The sequence below is a fragment of the Aotus nancymaae genome, unplaced genomic scaffold (assembly GCF_030222135.1).
Source record: "Aotus nancymaae isolate 86718 unplaced genomic scaffold, 86718_ANA_hifiasm-v0.15.2.pri h1tg000029l, whole genome shotgun sequence".
Classification (NCBI taxonomy): domain Eukaryota; kingdom Metazoa; phylum Chordata; class Mammalia; order Primates; family Aotidae; genus Aotus; species Aotus nancymaae.
The window spans coordinates 81554642-81574030 of NW_026988442.1; the positions used below are offsets into that span (position 1 = coordinate 81554642).

The following is a 19389-nucleotide window of genomic DNA, read 5'->3' on the forward strand; positions in this document are numbered from 1 at the left end:
GTAATGTTTCCTTTTAGCTACAGTAAACAGACAAATGGGAACAAATATCAGTGGACTTTGCACTAGAAAAAGCAGAAGAAATCTAATCTGGAAAATCCATTTGCACATTTATTTTCAGCTGTATCCATACAGAGAAATAAGGGATCACATTACCTCTGTCATTGACCTTATTAATTAGCATTTCTAGAAGCTTACATTTATAGAGCAGTTTGCACTTATGTAGCAATGACAAGGTCATTTTCCCATTAAGTACCATAAGAAGATGTTGAAAAAGATCTTGACTATCTATTTTTTAATAGGTTTAAATGATTGGCATTTTACATTATCTGCTGTGTAGTCTGATTATTCAGCATTCTGGAGTTAGAGCATTAAAGAAGCTTAAACTATTGATAAGGCTGTCCTAGTTTTGCAGTGACAATTAAAAATGTTAGCTTAGGCCGGGCACGGTGGCTTATGCCTGTAATCCCAGCACTTTGGGAGACCGAGGCAGGCAGCTCACAAGGTCAGGAGTTCGAGACTAGCCTGACCAACATGGTAAAACCCCATCTCTACTAGAAATACAAAAATTAGTTGGCCATGGTGGCACACGCCTGTAATCCCAGCTACTCAGGAGGCTAAGGCAGGAGAATCGCTTGAACAAGGGAGGCAGAGGTTACAGTGAGCCGAGATCATGCAGCTGCACTCCAGCCTGGGTGACAGAGTGAGACTCTGTCTCAAAAAAAAAGTTAGCCTAAACATTAGTTACAGAAATTTGAAGATGTACAAACTGCAAGAATGAACAGCCCAGACAGAATGTGAGCAAACTGCTGCGGAAAGAGATTTGAGTGCGCCAGATCTTCATGGCTACCAAATCCAGGGCTGTGGGGCTGCTTACTTCAGAATTTTGGATCTTAGGTTCAGGCGGAAGGAAGATAAAAGAAAGTAAGAGTAACCAGTATGCTCTATTTTAAATAGCCTTTGTATAATGAGATGTGTATTCTGTTTTTTCAGTGTGGGGTATTCTTTTTTATTTTGAATAATAAGGCAGAATGCCAGCATCCAACTGAGACTGTGGCCTAGTAATCTTCAAAATTAGTCATCTTCAAAAAGTTAGTAACCTTCAAAATCTTTCTACCTAAAACCAGATATAAGTCTTTTAAATATGCGATATATATAAAATAAAATATCCTTGAAAAATAATCTGAAAAAGTTGTTACAAGCAATGTGTTTCTTCAAGTATAATATGATTTCTTCCAGCAAAAGTTCATTTCCAACACTCAGCAGAATTAATCAAGCACCTAATAAAAGCTGGAGTGAATTATACTATGCAGGTAAGCTACTTTTTTAGAAGAATGTGTTTTCTTGTCATGTTTTTTCACTGGTGAGATACACATCACAGCTTCTCTATTATTCCATTCTCCATACTATTATTTTTTAATGTGTTTTTTAGGTACCAAAGATTGTTTTTCGTTCCTAATTACACTGAGAATGTGGATCAGCTCATGCTTTAAAAGTGAATTGCATGAATCCTTTCTAAATTGTCGTTTTCATCTCAGACTTATTCATATCCCAAATATTGAATTCTTTTAAAAGTAACAAGTTTCTATTTCCCTCCTTGTCTCTTTTTTCTTTTCTTCACTTCCAATAATTCTCACAATAAATAGTGGATAAAAAATGCTTGGGGAACTATCAGAAGAAAAGAAGGGAGGATAAAAGGCCATTTTCATTACCATTTACACCTGTGCATTCATATGTTTAATATATATTTATCAAGGCCTTTACAGTGGTCACTCTGCTCTATGAGTGACAAGACATACTTTACACTATCAAGGAGCTTCCAGTCTGATACAGGAGTCATAGAAAGAAAAAAAATAGTCATTTTAATTTCTTGGCATTCAGAAGAACCAAAAATAGTTCAACCTGTCTAAAACACAAAGGACCAGGTTTAGGATGATGAAAGATGAAGATACACAGATAAACAGATCTCAGGTCATTCCATAAGCATGACCAGAGCACACTGAGGAGTATGGCGTTTTATGGAAAGGGTAATGAGGCACCATTTAAAACTTTGTACTCAGGCATTGATGGGACAACATTTGCATTTTTTATTTATATTTTAGAAACAGTAACAATTTTGTTTACATTGGAAAGGGCATTGTCAAAGTAATAATTGCACCAGACAATGTTAAACAGGCAAGGAAGACAATGAAAAACTACTGCAAAGAAGCCAGAGACTGAACTCAATCCTCTTTAAATAAAGAGCTGGAAATTTCTTTTAAGTAAATACTCCTAAAAAAGAGATGAGGGAGATAAAGCCTGTAGTCAAAAAGAAACTGTCTGAGGGCAAGGTTAAGTCCATCTTAATAAACATAAACATGAAAAAGTCTACCTTTAATGACCAACACATTCTAATTTAAATACCAAAAAATTGTGTCAAATATTAGTTGACGTGATTACTTTTTTGTTACCTTTAATGACCAACACATTCTAATTTAAATACCAAAAAATTGTATCAGATATTAGTTGACGTGATTACTTTTTTTTTTAAGTTTAGCATGAAGAATTTAGAGTAGAATTAGGTGAGATTTTGGTCAGTTATTATTATTCAAAGTTTCCATGCCACTGGGGCTCAGAAAGTGAATGTGAGGGACAATAGCTTCTTTGATAATTTGAAATCTTCTTTCCCCTCAATATCTTAGGTCTACCCAGATGAAGGTCATAACGTATCTGAGAAGAGCAAGTATCATCTCTACAGCACAATCCTCAAATTCTTCAGTGATTGTTTGAAGGAGGAAATATCTGTGTTACCACAGGAACCAGAAGAGGATGAATAATGGACTATATTTATACAGAACTGAAGGGAATATTGAGGCTCAATGAAACCTGACAAAGAGACTGTAACATTGTAGTTGCTCCAGAATTTCAAGGGCAGCTTTTGGAGATGACACTGGAGCAGCACACTCAGAGACAGTGAACTAGCATTTGAATACAGAAGTCCAAGTCTACTGTGTTGCCAGGGGTGCAGAACCTGTTTCTTTGTATAAGAAAGGTCAAAGGGTTGGTTTCCTGGGAGAAATTAGTTTTGCATTAAAATAGGAGTAGTGCATGTTTTCTTCTGTTATCCCCTCTGTTTGTTCTGTAACTAGTTGCTCTCATTTTAATTTCACTGGCCACCATCATCTTTGCATATAATGCACAATTTATCATCAGTCCTACAGTCCCTGATCTTTCATGGCTGAGCTGCAATCTAACACTTTACTGTACCTTTATAATAAGTGCAATTCTTTCATTGTTTATTATTATGCTTAAGAAAATATTCAGTTAATAAAAAACAGAGTATTTTATGTAATTTCTGTTTTTAAAAAGACATTATTAAATGGGTCAAAGGACATGTAGAAATGTGGATTTCAGCACCTTCCAAAGTTCAGCCAGTTATCAGTAGATAGTGTCTTTAAATGAACACACAAGTGTATGTTTCACAATATATATACACACGTGTGCATATACAGTTAATGAAACTATCTTTAAATGTTATTGATGCTATAAAGGGCAAACTTTTGATGAATTAGAAGAGATGCTCTTTTCCAAGCTATAATGGATGCTTTGTTTAATGAGCCAAATATGATGAAACATTTTTTCCAATTCAAATTCTAGCTATTGCTTTCCTATAAATGTTTGGGTTGTGTTTGGTATTGTTTTTAGTGGTTAATAGTTTTCTAGTTGCATTTAATTTTTTGAATATGATACCTTGTCACATGTAAATTAGATACTTAAATATTAAATTATAGTTTCTGATAAAGACATTTTGTTAACAATGCAATGCCACTGAGTGCTATTTTGCTCTTTTGGTGGAGAAGGCTTTTTTAAAAACTCTTGGTCCTTTTACTTCTATCTCTCAGTGCAGAATCAGTTCTCATTTTCATTGTAAAAGCAAATAGCTGGATTATTTCATTTGCCAGTTACTATTTAGTATTCCATGCCTGCCCAGTTCATCTGTTACTGTTTAATTTCAGTCCGTTTGGTGAGAATTAGAAATGAAATATTTTTTATTCGTTGGCCAAAAAGTTTACGAACAGCAGTGTTTGCTATTTGATTTGAATCGAAGGCACAAAATGCATCAATTCCTATGCTGTGTTGACTTGCAGTAGTAAGTAACTGACAGTGTAAAATAAACTTGACTGTATTAAGTCAATTTAAGTGATGAGAACATTAACTTTGGTGACTGAAGTCAGAGTACCTCTCACCTCACTTGAGGGAGCTTCCGGAAGACATCTACAAGTCTGTAATCAAGCTTAGAAGTTCAAATAAATCTAGGCAGGGATATGCAGTTTTCGGGTTTAAAAAAAGTCCTTAGAACAGACTGAATTATCCTAACTTATGGCATCAGTTAGAAACTTTCAAATATCAAGGACTCACTCAGTCACCCTCCTGTTTTGTTGAAGGATCAACCCCAAATTCTGGGTATTTGGGAACATGTGAATCATGGATTGGGTATTCCACTTTTCTCCCTGGATGCTCTGGAATTGTGTCTTCCATGCTCCATTGGATTCAGTTTAAAATGAGAAAGGCTTTCTCTTCTGAAAGACCCATTTTAGGTCTTTTTCAAGAATAGTGAACACATTTTTTAACAAAATAGGTTGTAAATTTAAAAGGAAAGTTTTGCCTATTTTATTAAGATGGAAATTTCTTTTTAGGCTAATTTGAAATCCAACTGAAGCTTTTTAATATTTTAAATTTGAACCACTAGAGTTTTTTATGATGCAAATAATTATGTTGTCTGAAACGTGGTTTTATTGAATGTCTATTTGCATATCATTTAAAAAAGTATTTGCCTTTTACTGTCATTTCTCTTGTTTTATTATTATCAATGTTTAGCTATTTTTCAGTTAATTTAATACAGTTTCTAATGTGAAAGACATTTGTCTGGAGCCCATTTTCCCCTTAAATTAAATGCTAGAGACCTCAAGTTAAAGCATATTGCTTAGTAGGAAGGTAGAAAATTTTTAGCTCTGTGATTCTTAGAGTTTTAATGACAGGGTCATTTTCAGTAAATGCTCACCAACACATAATCACCAAATATTAAAGGAATTATGTAATTGGATTTTCCCCTTTATACATTTAACCTTGGTCATAATCCCACTATTTTATACATATTTATGCATTGCTAGAGTTTCCTAGGACTCCAATAGCATGCTTTTCAAGTGTTATTACTTCCTTAATGTTAAAGAAAAAAATCAGTATATTAAATTCTATAATAAAGTAGGTAAGCAATGTTAAATCATCCACAGAGATAAACAACCTCTTGAAATGCTTTTGAAAGAGAAAAGTGTTCACTTTCATTGCCTTCATTAAGATCTCCAAATACTCAAGAGACTAAGAAGGCTATTCTCATCTATTTGTGTTTCCTGACAGAACTAAGGAAAGGAGACACTCTTCAAAAGATGGATATCAGTTCATTCTGAAAATGTGCCTTTTTACCTGGGTGTTTAGCATAAAAATCACTATTGGGGATCTTACAGGTGTCTGTTGTAGATCTGTTACAGTGAGGTGACTTAGACATTGGGCTTTACCATATAGACAATGACTTAAGCCATTGTCCTTCAAATGTTGGGCTTTGAAACAGAAGTACCTGGGACTGAATTACTCTCAAATCTCTAGAATCAGTGACAACACATGGCTTTTATGAGGAATTATATATGAAATACCTCCTGTGTCTCTCCTCATGTTCTCTGACCACCTTCACATCGTGCAGCAACCAACATTGCATGAATACAATCTGAACTCTCAGCTGTGCTCATTTCACTTTCTGTTCTGGAGATTCTCTGATACTAATTTTGGCTACTTCCTAGAACCAAGAGACGAATCGCTTACATACTGCAAACCTATGTGAGGGTGTTAGTAACCCACTAAAACACAACGAATGAAAGACTGTAGCAGGTAACTAAGCTTTCCCTCAGATATTCTTCATGGTCCATGGAAGGCTCTGTGGGCCCCAGAAGCTCACAGGTGCATACCCTTCTATTTTCCTCTTCCCCATTTCATTCTTTTAAGTTCCCTCCTCCTATTCCCTAGGATCACTTTCCAAAATAAATTGCAGGTGTGCTAGTTGTCTTAGACTGCTTTCTGGAAACTATTATTTTTCTCCTCCACAAGAAATTATCACTGTGAATATTATAGGAGGAAGAAATAGAATAAATAAGTGGTTTATTTTCAGGTTTGAATGAACCCTTTCTAATGAAAATGTATTGGACTCTTACTAACTGCCAAATCTCTGATAAATACTCTATGTGCACTATCAAATTGAATCTTCTCAAAATGCCCTAAGGAGGTATTATGTGTCCCATTTTACAGATAAGGACATTGAATTTTAGAGAAGTATATAACTGGTCCAAATTTATGTAAATAGTAAGTGAAAAGACTAAAACCCAGCACCAGCCAACTTAGAAGTTCATGTTCTCAGTCATTCTGCTCTACAGCACTCCTCAAATAAGGAGAGTTAACCTATGTTGACACCATGTGAGAAAAGATTCTGAATATATAAACACACAGTTCCAAATATGTTTTAGAGTAATTGGATAGCAATGATACTGAAAGGTAATGCACAAACCATTTTACCATTGTGGAATGTTTGAAGATACATGAATTCCCTAATAACAAGAGGACATATGTAACATTAAAATATGTTTTCTCTTTCCACTGAAGATATGTCAGAGCTATTCCTGTGCATGGAAACCCTTGCTCAGAAGACCATGACTACATGCTTGGAAGGCATTAGTAAATCTCCTTGCTCGGGCATTATACCAAAAATACTGCAAAATCATTCAGAGAGGCATCCATATACTGCAGAAACATCGAATTGTTCAAAACACCCAGACTTGTAAACATGAAAGCCTCATGTGGTTTTCAAACCCGACAAAATACACAAAGCATGTCACAACATTTCAAGTCATAGCAGACACCCACAATCCTATTTGCAATCTGACACAGGAAAATCCCATTACCTCCCACTGTTCTACTAGTGTAGAAATAGATTTGGTTTACCACTGATCAGATCTGCTAACAACACTTTTATTTCATTTAGCAATATTCCAGCAATTGTTGAGGAGAGAGTCTGTGAATTTGGAAAAAAAAACTCTCACCATAAACAAGGCAGACGGGTTTTAAAAAGAAAATAAGTCATATCAAAGTACAATTTTTATTATCACATCAAAATACAATTTTTATTATTACTTCCAATTAAGTTTATGGTCGACTGTTATAAACATCACAGGCTTCTAATAACAACAGTATAGTAAGAAAATTTCTGTGCCAGTTCTCACAACTGTCTATTTCTATCATACTTACTCCGATTTTAATGAAGTTATCTTTGACGTGTGAAGCTTGAGAATGCAGACTTCAGCCAATAGCATCAGAGAAAAGGAGCTCACATTTATTCTACACCTATGCTTTTTTACATAAGCTCAGCTAATCCTCAGTCCAACCATATGACATAGATACTATTGTTCTCTGATAAAGAAATCAAGATTCAGAGAGATTAAACAATTTTCCAACAGAGCCAAACAGTACGTAAATGATAGAACCAATATTTGAAGTCAGACCTTGATGATCTCAAAGCCCTTACATGTGATGGTTTTATCTATGCATTTTTTAAGCTAGTAAGTTCCTAAAGTTCATCATCATATCATCATGTCTTTGGATTCAATTTTCAGTCCCCTCCCCGCACTGGTCAAAGATGTCATTTTGCGTGCTTCTGGCTGCAGGTAACTGAATACAAAATTTTAAATGGCTTAAATACTTGTGATTCAATATATGCACAGCTTGGACATCACCTGGGATGATAGATATATACACTCTAAGGCACTACCATGACCTTCTTGAATCAGAACCTGAATGTTAACAAGATCCCCAAGTGATTCTTGTGCACATTAAAGCTTGAGAAACACTAGCTTAAATGACAGGAACTATTATTGACTCATATCGCAAGAGCCCTGAAGTTGGGTGTTTCCAGGGCAGTTAACAGATCAATGATAGACCCAAATCCCAGTCTTCTCCCACCTTTATACTTCTGCTTTGGTCTGTTTTCTGTTCCCTGCTTTGTCTTCAGATAACTGCAGCTGCCCAGGCAATGTATCTTTTCAGAACAATGTCCAAGGATAGAAGGTCAAAGGATGACTCTCCTCTTGCCTATCTTTTATCAGGAAAGATAATTTCCTCTGGAAGTCTTAAGAAGGATTTTCTCAGGTCCCTTTGTACTGTACAGGCTTTGATTGCAAGCCCTTCTCCTAGATATCAGGAAAGCTGGGAGGTTGAACCTCTGAAACTGCCATGTCTTCGGTGAGGGTGCCACAAGGAAGGATAGGAGAATGAACCTAACATAAAGGCACAGAAGGGAAAGGTATACTCTGCCCATGGTGATAAGGTCCTTGATGCTCACGTCTCACCTGGAGAAATACCTCAAACTATTAAACATTAAGAGCTGTGTTTTATATGTAATACAGTAGGTAGCTAGCCAGACATGAGCAGAGGAGGAGAGGGCTCCTGCCCACCAGGAATGTCTGGTGACCATCAAGTGATGGTCAGGCAGCTGTTACACTGCCTCTCTAAAATAATAATTGGTCCTCACTAGCATCAGGGAAAGGAGAGCTCCCAATAAACAGAAACACCTGAAACTGGAGACAAACAGCTTCCCAATGATATTACTATCTCAGAACCTGGGCTAGTGGGCTCAAGTGTGCACACTGAGAGGCAAAATGGTGGTGTTCAACTGCTATGTGACCTTCAAGGGACATTTGGTTGTCAAAGGAAGAATGCATCAAGGAAGCAAGTATACAACTCCAGTAAACACGCTGCACCTGCAGCCCCTCCCAAACTTTGGCAGGCCACTGCGCATGCAGACGGACCACCCCAAGTGAACTCAGGGGAGAGGTAACGCAAGACCCCGGAAGTATGCCAGCATATAAAACCGTAAGTCCAAAGGTCAAACGCTGCACTTTATCTCTCAAGTTGCCCACTGGCCCTCTTCCAAGTGTAGTTTATTTTCTTTCCTCCCTTCTCTTTAAGCCTTTTAATAAACTTTCACTCCTGCTCTAAAACTTGCCTTGGTCTCTCCTGCTTTCTGCCTCCTCAGTGGAATTACTCTTGCCTGAGGAGAGTATAAATAACTCTTGCCTGAGGAGGCAAGAACTGAGGTTGCTGCAGACCCACACGGATTCGCTGCCAGTAACGTACAGACCTACTTTTCCTCCCAGAAGACCCCAAACATCGACTCCGCTCTCTGCTCCTGAGTGAGTACACTCTTCCCTAGTTGACATTTTCTGTTTTCACCTATGCTTTTCATCATTGACACATTTTCCAGTGCAGGCAGGCAGTTTTGAAATGCGATTGCTGTGCTAGCAGGCCCATTTTGTAGGCTTTATTTGCTCTAACACAATTTATGATGCCTTGATTATCTCCGTATGGCCTAAATTGCTAGGCACGCCATTAATTCTCCTGATTGATGGATTGTGTAAGGCATATACCAAAGGGAAAAGAAAAGGCCTGACAAGGAAACACAGGTAACGCAGCCTCCCAATTCATGTGCACTTTTAACGGGTGTAATTCTCATTACACTCCAACTCTCTATGCCTTAGGACATCATGTGTGACTTTTAATGATCTGTATAGTGTAATTGGATTTCAAGCCCTTGGGAAGAACAAATTGTAAATTCCCTTGCTCAGATAAAGGAAAAATTTTAACATCAAGGTTGACTTCAGTAATGAAATAACACAAAAATAATTTATGCCCACTCTGTGCCAGGTACTCTGCTGTATGGCACAGTATTAGGATCCTTGTTTTAACACTTCATCTGATGAATAAGGCTAACATATAAACGGATATTTCAGTACAAATGTTACAGCTAAATGAGTCATCAGTTACTGGAAAATAGCATATTCGATATTTTTGGGGGGGTTTTAATTGAGTGATTTTAATTTATTATTTATTTATTTTTGAGATGGAGGTTCACGTTTGTTGCCCAGGCTGGAGTGCAGGGGCACGATCTGGGCTCACTGCACCCTCCTCCTCTCTGGTTCAAGCAATTCTCCTGCCTCAGCCTCCCAAGTAACGAATTACAGGCATGCGCCACCATGCCCCATTATTGTATTTTTAATAGAGATGGGATTTCACCATGTTAGCCAGGCTGGTCTCGAAATCCTGACCTCTGGTGATCCGTCTGCCTTGGCCTCCCAAAGTGTTGGGATTACAGGCATGAGCCACTGCACCTGGCCCACTGAGTCATTTTTAACCCTCACCTAATTGAATGCGCTATTCTCTTGTGCCCACCCCACCGTGAAAAAATATTTCATAATAAATCTACTTTTTAAAATTTAAGTCAAAAGGGCTCCATAGCTCACTTTTATACTGAAAGCGGTTTGTCTATATGTAGTTGCCCTTTCCGCTCTCAATTTCAGGGACATTTTTAGAAAAGCCCTGCCATTTTGACAATTATTTCTTAGTCCCAATTGCCTCTACCATAAGGCCATTTATTAAAAAAAAATAATATTTAGTTTAGTGTTCGTGTTGTTATTTTATGTTGCGTGGGCATTATTTTAAGTAAATTTATCAAGGGTAGAAGAAAAGAATTTACATCTCATAGAAAAGTGAATATTTCCAGAGAGTGAAAAATTTTCAAATAGTCAAATGGCCGCCTGCCCATCACCCACCCACTGCCTTTGGAACTCAGTTGTGTCTCTACCCAGCTTGCGCCCAGAACCAGCCTTTTCCTTTATGCTTTACTGACCTTTCTGTGCTTTTCTCATTCTCCAAACCAGGAGATTATTTAATTTGCAAGCTTTTCTTTTGGTTTTAGGTTGACAGGTAGTAGTGAAAGGAGTTAAAACTTTCGATATTTGGAATTATGCTTTTAACTTAATCTGGACTCTATACTCTCTATTAAAAATTTATTCTGTTACCCACTTTTCTATCAAATTCTAAATACACATTTCTTAACTATTTCCAGTTACCCGCAATTCCTGAATCCCTCTACCTTATTCCTTTTCATGGAATATAATTTCTCATTTATATATGCACTTTGTAATGTGTATAATTTATATTATGCCTACTCAGTTTGTAAATTGCTGTAATACAAATATCTTAATAATGATGAGAGCTAACATTAACTAGTTGCTTGATTTGTACCAGGTCCTAGAAGATGCTCATTAACACACTTATTTTTAACCTTAAAACAGTAACTAGTTAAGTATGATCACTATCCCAACTTTTACATGAGAAAACTGTAAGCTTAGAAAATATAAATAAGTTATTAAAGGTCAATTAGTCAAAGTAAGACATACCAGTTAGGGGAACACAGGGAAAAGAAAACAAGTTTCAGTATGTTACAAAAATAAAGCTTTACTTTTCACTCATATGAAGTCACATATGGGCAGGTAAAAGCTATTATTCCTTATGCCATCTGGAGCATGTGGCCTCCACGCTGTAACCTCAAGAGCAGAGAAGGTCGAAGGAGACACACAAAGCCAGCTTTAAATTGCCATCTCTCTGAAGTGACACACATCACATCTGTTCGTAGTCTATTATTGAGGATGGCTCTGAGTCCCAGTCTAACAGCACAAGTGTTGGAAAATGCATGGGAACAAATGGAGAATTTAGTGAGCACTGGCTGTCACTGTCACAGTCCACCATCTGGATAGCAAAACTTTTACTTGCTCCTTCAATTCCCCTACACATTAGGCACAATCAACTCCACCCCAAGAAACATTAACTCCAAGCCCTTCCAGCTCAAAGCCCAGGATTCCTGGGTGTTGTTAAATAGTCCTACATTAAGTTTATGTAAAACTCTTTTTTGGCTGAAAAACTTTGAACTTTAAAACAATCGGTTTTCTGTCCTCCATGCTCCTAGTAACAGTAGAACAGGGATGAAATAACCAAAATCAATAGTTCTATTTGGAAAGGAAAAAAAATAGGTAAGTCTGCCTTAGGAAGCAACAGTTTCCCTAGCCCACCTCTTACCTATAAGCAGATGGCAGCTGATATAGTTTGGATGTTTGTGCCCTCCAAATTTCATGTTGAAATGTAATCCCCAGTGTTGGAGACGGTGCCTAGTGGGTGTGTTTGAGTCATGGGGATGGATCCTTTATGAATAGCTTGCTATCATCTCATGGTAATGAGTGATTTCTTTTGTAGTTTGTACAAGAGCTGGTTGTTTAAAAGAGCCTAGTATTTCTCCCACTCTCTTGCTCTCGCTCACCATGTGATGTACCAGCTACCCCTTTGCCTTCTGCCATGATTGTAAGCTTTCTGAGGCCTCACCAGAAACCATGCAGATACTGGTGCCATGCTGGTGTAGCCTGCAGAACTGTGAGCCAAAATAAACCTTTTTTCTTCACAAATTACCCAGTCTCTGGTATTCCTTTATAGTAAGGCAACATGGACTAATACAGGAGTCCAACTATTTTCTTAAGATTGAAGAGTGAAATTCAATTTTGCATATATTTCATGCTGGGAAATTAGTAAGTTTCTTATTTATTTAACTTCCAAACTGGTCTAAAGCTAGTCATTAAATTCAGATTTCTTTTATATCATTTTCTTATTCCATTTTCTGTTGCTATGACTCAATACCTGAGAATGATTAACTCATAAATAAAATAAATTTATTTGTTACATTTCTGCAGGCTAAAAGGTCTGGTATTTAGGGCTTGGCATCTAGTCAGCTTCTGGTGACAGCCTTGTGCTCCATCACATCATGAAAGGCATCACAGAGTGAGACAGGTGTACTGAGAGCCAAACGGGCACTTAGAACAAATCTACTTTCATGATAACTCACTCCCATGATAAGGCATTAATCCACTGACCTAATTGATGAATGAATTACTTCATTAATGAGGAAACAGCCCTCCTGTCCCAATCACTTCTTAAAGGCCCCACCTCTAAATACAGTTACTATTGGGGAATAAATTTCAACGTGAGTTTCAGAGGACACAGATATTGAAATAGCACTCATTCCTTAAGAATCCGTACTGTCTTGTGAGGGATAGAGTGTGAATGCTTCTTTCCTTATCTCTTATTATACTGTCAGCTAATTTAAGACTGCAGCATAAAAAGGAAAGTTCACACAATTAATCTGATCTTTACATTGATCTCTTATTCAAAGGAATGGTTTTACTAGACCTACGTGGTCTGAGGCTTATTTAATCCCATTATTTTCTATTTATAATTAATAACTGTGACGTTCCAAACCCTGAAAAGACCCAGATATCTAGACTCTTTATTTAACCTCTTCTTAAATTTATTTTCTAATGAGATATAATTCATATAACATACAATTCACTTTTTCATGGTGCACACTTCAGTGATTTTTAGTATTTTCACAAAGTTGTACAAAAACTTCCACTATTTTTTCAAAAATAGCCTCCAAAAAATACCTCTACATCCTGTTATAGTCACTGTCCGTGTTGCCTTTCCACAGCTCCTGACAATCACTCACGGATCCTTTTCTATTAATTTGTCTATTCTGTACATTTAATATATAAACAGGCACTTCTCAAAAGAAGACATTTATGCAGCCAACAAACATATGAAAAAAAGCTCATAATCACTGGTCATTAGGGAAATACAAATCAAAACAACATTGAAATGCCATCTCACACCAGTTAGAATGACAATCGTTAAAAAGTCAAGAAACAACAGATGCTGGAGAGGATGTGGGAAAAAACACTTTTACACTGTTGGTTGGAGTGTAAGTTCAAACATTGTGGAAGACAGGGTAGCGATTCTTTGTGGATTTAGAAATAGAAATACCATTTGACCTAGCAATGCCATTACTGGGTATATACCCAAAGGATTATAAATCATTTTACTATAAAGACACATGCACTTGTATGTTTATTCTGGCACTGTTCATACTAGCAAAGACTTGGAACCAACCCAAATGCCCATCAATAATAGACTGGATAAAGAAAATGTGGCACATATACACCATGGAATACTATGCAGCCATAAAAAAGGATGAGTTCATGTCCTTTGCAGGGACATGGATGAAGCTGGAAACTATCATTTTCAGCAAAGTGACACAGGAACAGAAAACCAAACACTACATGTTCTCACTGATAAGTGGGAGTTGAACAATGACACATGGACACAGGGAGGGGAATATCACAAACCAGGGGCTGTCAGTGGGTCGGGGCTAGGGGAGGGATAGCATTAGGAAAAATACCTAATATAGATGAAGGGTTGATGGGTGCATCAAACCACCATGGCACATATATACCTACATAACAAACCTGTACACTCTGCATGTGTACCCCAGAACTTAAAGTTTAATAATAAGAATAAAACTAAAAGGAATCATATGTGGACTTTAGTAATTGGCCTTTTTCACTTAGCATAATGCTTTCAAGATTGATCTATGTTTGAGTATACATCAATACTTCATTCTTTTTATGACAAAGAAAGTGTATGTATATCTATGTATACCCAGTGTATGTGTATACCACATTTTTAAAATTCATACATCAGTTGGTAGATATTTGGGTTTCTGCCACCCAAAGGCTATTATAAATAATGCTTCAATGAACATTTTTTTGTAATGTTTTCAAATGTTCTGGCTATGTACCTAAGTGCGGAGCTGGTTGGTCATAGGGTAACTCTATGTTTAACTTTGTAGGAACTTCAAAACTGTTTTCCAGAGTGGCTGCATTACTTTACGTTACCACTTGCAATGTATGAGGGCTACAGTTTCTCCGTATCTGGCAAACACTTGTTATTTTCCATGCTTCTTTTATTGTAGCCATCCTAGTTAGTGGGTGTTAAGTATCTTATTGTGGTTTTAATTTACATTTCCCTAGTGACTAAATATATTGAGTATCTTTTTATGTGCTTACTGGTCATGTGTATGTCTTTTGAGAAATGTCTAATGAAAATCTTTGCCCATTTTAATTTTCGTTTTATTTTTTTGCTTAGTACTTTGCTTTTTTATTGGTACTAAAGAATTTTACATGTATATGGGGTACATGTGATATTTTGACACATGCATACAATGTATAATGATCAAATCAGGATACTTAGGATATCCAGCAGCTCAAACATTTATCATTTCTTTGCTTTGAGAACAAGTCAAATCTTCTCTTCTAGCTATTTTGAAATATAAAATAAACGATGAACTATAGTCACCCTACTGTGCTATCAAATAGTAGAACTTATTCCTACTAGTTAACTCAATATTTGTATCATTAATCAACCTTTCCTTACCCCTCTCCCACAATCCCCAGTCTTTAGTAATCACCGTTCTTCTCTCTGCCTCCATGTAATAACTTGTTTAGCCCCCACATATAAGCAAACACATGTGATATTTTTTCTTTCTGTGCCTGGCCTCTTTAACTTTACCATAAAAACTCTCATTCCACACACGTTGCTGCAAACGACAGGATTTATTCCCTTTTAATGGCTGAACGATATCTCCTTGTGTATATATGTCACATTTTCTATATCTGTTGATCTGCTGATGGATAATTCAGTTGATTTATTACAAGCAGTGTTGCAATTATAAACATGGTGGACCAGGTATCCCTTTGATATACCGATTGCCTTTCCTTCAAATAAATACCCAGTAATGGGATTGCTAGATTATATAGCAGTTCTATTTTTAATTTGTTTGCAAGATCTCCATACGGTTTATATTTCTAGCAACAGTGATTTTTTAAAATAGAAGCCATTCTATCTGGGATGAGATAATATCCCATTGTGGTTTTGATTTCCATTTCCCTGATGATTAGTGATGCTGAGTATTTTTCATATACCTGTTGGCAGTTTGTATTTCTTCTTCCGAAAAATGTCTATTTAGCCCATTTTCCCATTTTTGAAATTAGATTATATATTTTTTTGTTTTCTTTTCTGTTGGGTTGAGTTCCTTGTATATTCTGAATATGAATACCTTGTTGAATACATAGTTTGTTATTACTTTCTCCCGATCTGTAAGTTATCTCTTCACCCTGCTGATTATTTCCTTTGCTGTGCAGAAGCTTTTTAGTTTAATGTAATTTTAGTGATCTCTGTTTTGTTTTTGTTGCCTGTGCTTTTGAAGACTTAGCTTTAAAATCCATGCATAGACTAATGTTCTGAAGCACTTCTCCTTGTTTTCTTCCAATAGTTTTATAGCTTCAGGTCTTACATTTAAGTTTTTAATGCACTTTGAGTTGATTTTTGTATATGGTGAAAATTCGGTTCTAGTATCACTCTTCTGCATATGAATATTCTATTTTCTCAGCACCACTTAGGAAGAAAATATTATTTTCTCAACATATGTTCTTGGTGCTCCTGTCAAATATTAGTTTTGACTGAAAATATATAGATTTGTTTCTGGGTTTTCTATTTGTGCTCCATTAGTCTATGTATCTGCTTTTATGCCAATACCATGCTGTTACTATAGTTTTATAATATGTTTTAAAGTCAGATAGTGTGATGCCTTCAGCTTTGTCATTTTTGCTCAGTATTGCCTTGGCTACTTGAGCTTTTTTTGCATTTTCATAATAACTTTAGGAATTGTTTTTCTATTTATATGAAGAATGTCATTGGTATTTTATAGAGATTGCATTGAATCTATAGGTTTCTTTGGGTAGTTTGGCTATTTTAAATATATTTATTATTCCAGTCCAGGAGCAACAGTCATCTTCCCATTTATTTATTGCTTTCTTCAATTTCTTTCCCCAGTGTTTTTTTGTTTTGTTTTGTTTTGTTTTCAAGATGGAGTCTTGCTCTTTCACCCAGGCTGGAGTGCAGTGGTTGATCTCTGCTTACTGCAGCTTTTGCCTCCTGGGTTCAAGTGATTCTCTTGCCTCAGTCTCCTGAGTAGCTGGGACTACAAGCACGTGCCACTATGCCCAGCTAATTTTTGTATTTTAGTAGAGACTATATTGGCCAGGCTTGTCTCAAATTGTTGACCTTATGTAATCTGCTCACCTTGGCATCTCAAAGTGCTGGGATTATGGGCATGAGCCACCACACCTAGCATTATAGTTTTCATTGTAGAGATATTTTACCCTTTTGATTAAATATATTAATAGGTATTTTCCTTTTTTGTGTGTAGCTTTTGTGAATAAAATAGCTTTCTTGATTTCTTTTTTAGCTAGTTTGTTATTGGTGTATAGGAATGCTAGTATTTTTTACGGTTGATTTTATATCATATAACTTTACCGAACTTATCAGTTCTGTATTTTTTGTGTGTGTATGTATGGAGTCTTTAGTTTTCTCTAACTATGAAATCATATATTTGTCAAAGACAATTTGACTTCCTCTTTCCCAATTTGGATGCCTTTTATATTTCTCTTGCCCAACTGATCTGGCTAGGTCTTTTGCTCCAATGTTAAATAAATGTAGTGAAAGTAAACATCCTTCTTTTGTTCCAATTCTTACAGGAAAAGCTTTCTGCACTTCCAGATTTAGTATGATCTTAGCTGTGGGTTTCATATATGGCTTTTATTATTTATTTATTTATTTTTTTTTTTTTTTTTTTTGAGACGGAGTTTCGCTCTTGTTACCCAGGCTGGAGTGCAATGGCGCGATCTCGGCTCACCGCAACCTCCGCCTCCTGGGTTCAGGCAATTCTCCTGCCTCAGCCTCCTGAGTAGCTGGGATTACAGGCACGCGCCACTGTGCTCAGCTAATTTTTTTTTGTATTTTTAGTAGAGACGGGGTTTCACCATGTTGACCGGGATGGTCCCGATCTCTTGACCTCGTGATCCACCCGCCTCGGCCTCCCAAAGTGCGGCTTTTATTATTTTAAGGTATGTTCCTTTTATGTCTATCAGAATAATGCTAACCCTGCTGAATGATTTAGGAAAATTTCCACTGTCTTCAATTTTTTGTAATAGTTTGAGAATTGGTATTGAGTCTCCTTTATAAGCTTAGTAGATTCATCAGTAAAGCCATTTGGTCCTGGGCTTTTCTTTTGAGGAAGACTGTTTATTACTGATCTAATCTTATTTCTCATTATTAGTTTGTTCAAGTTTTCTACTTCTTCTTTGTTCAGTCTTGGTAGATTGTATGTGTCCAGAAATTTACCACTTACCTTTAATTTTTAAAAACTTGTTAGCTTATACTTGTTTATTAGCCTCTAATGCTCCTTTGTATTTCTGTGGGTTAAGTTGTAATGTTACCTTTTTCTTCTTTGATTTTGAGTCTTCTTTTTTCTTCATTAGTCTAATGAATGGTTTATTGATTTTGTTTATTTTTTCATTTTTATTTTCTTTTATTTCATAAGTTCTGGGGTACATGTACAGGATATGCAAGTTTGTTGCATAGGTAAACTTGTGCCATGGTGGTTTGCTGCACCTATCAACCCATCACCTATGAATTAAGGCTCACATGCATTAGCTCTTTTTCCTAATGCCCTAAAAGCATTTCATTTTGTTGATTCTTTGTATTTTTGTTTCTAATTTCTTTAGTTCTGCTCTAATCTTTATTATTTATATTTTCTACTAATTTTGGGTTTAATTTACTCTTGCTTTTCTAGATCCTGGGAGAGCATTTATAGGTTGCTTATTTAAAATCTTTCTACTTTCTAGATGTAGTTGTTTACTGCTATAATTTTTTCCTATTAGCAATGATTTTGCTGTACCCCATACATTTTGGTATGCTCTGTTTTCATTTTTTTAAGTAGTTTTTGATTTTCTTATTTTTTTCATTGATTTGATGGTTATTCAGGAGCATATTTTAAAAATTTACTTGTATAGTTTTCAATTTTGTATTGTAATCTATTTCTAGTTTTATTTCATTGTAATCTAAGAAAATACTGAATGCAATTTCTATTTTAAAAAATTTCTTGAGAATTCTACTGTGGACTAACAATACAATTCGTCTGAAACATCCAGGAGAATGTTCCATGTGCTGATGAGAAGAAAGAATATTCTTTAGTTGTTGCATACAATGTTCTCTTAAGGTTTGTTTGGTCCCTTTGGTCTATCATGCAGATTTAGTCCTATGTTTCTTTGTTGATTTTCTGTGTAGATCATCTGTCTGATGCTGAAAGTGGGGTATTGAATTTCCCAGGTATTATTACATTAGGGTCTATTTCTATATTTAGCTCTGATAATATTAGCTGTATATACCTCCTTACCTTGGTATTGGGTGCATATATATTTACAGTTGTTACATCTGCTTGCTGTATTGATCCCTTCATCATTATATAATTATTTTCTCTTTTTATTATTTTTGACTTAATGTCTTATTTTTTCTGATATAAATGTTGGGGTTCAGGGATGCCCTCAGTTCCCCAAGAGGACGTTTCTGCAGGTTCTTGGTCTATCATTCTCTCAAGAATGAGAGAGGAATCCATCATGCAGTGCACTCATGAAATAAATACCAGACCCCAAAAGTGTGGCAGAAAAGTGATTTATTTAGGTAGAGAGAGAAAAAGGAGAA

The 19389-nt window shown here is 36.1% G+C and overlaps 1 protein-coding gene across 3 annotated transcripts in view; it reads left to right on the forward strand.

Annotated features, from left to right (window-relative positions):
* Positions 1–4897, forward strand: part of DPP10 (dipeptidyl peptidase like 10) — a 1408189-nt gene extending 1403292 nt beyond the window's left edge. For all 3 annotated transcript variants that reach the window (XM_064382830.1, XM_064382829.1, XM_064382831.1), the window contains exons 25-26: positions 1237–1310; positions 2679–4897. In XM_064382830.1, coding sequence (XP_064238900.1) covers positions 1237–1310; positions 2679–2813 — 209 coding nt within the window. In that variant the 3' untranslated portion in view covers positions 2814–4897. The remainder of the gene's footprint in view (positions 1–1236; positions 1311–2678) is intronic.
* Positions 4898–19389: the final 14492 nt, after the last annotated feature.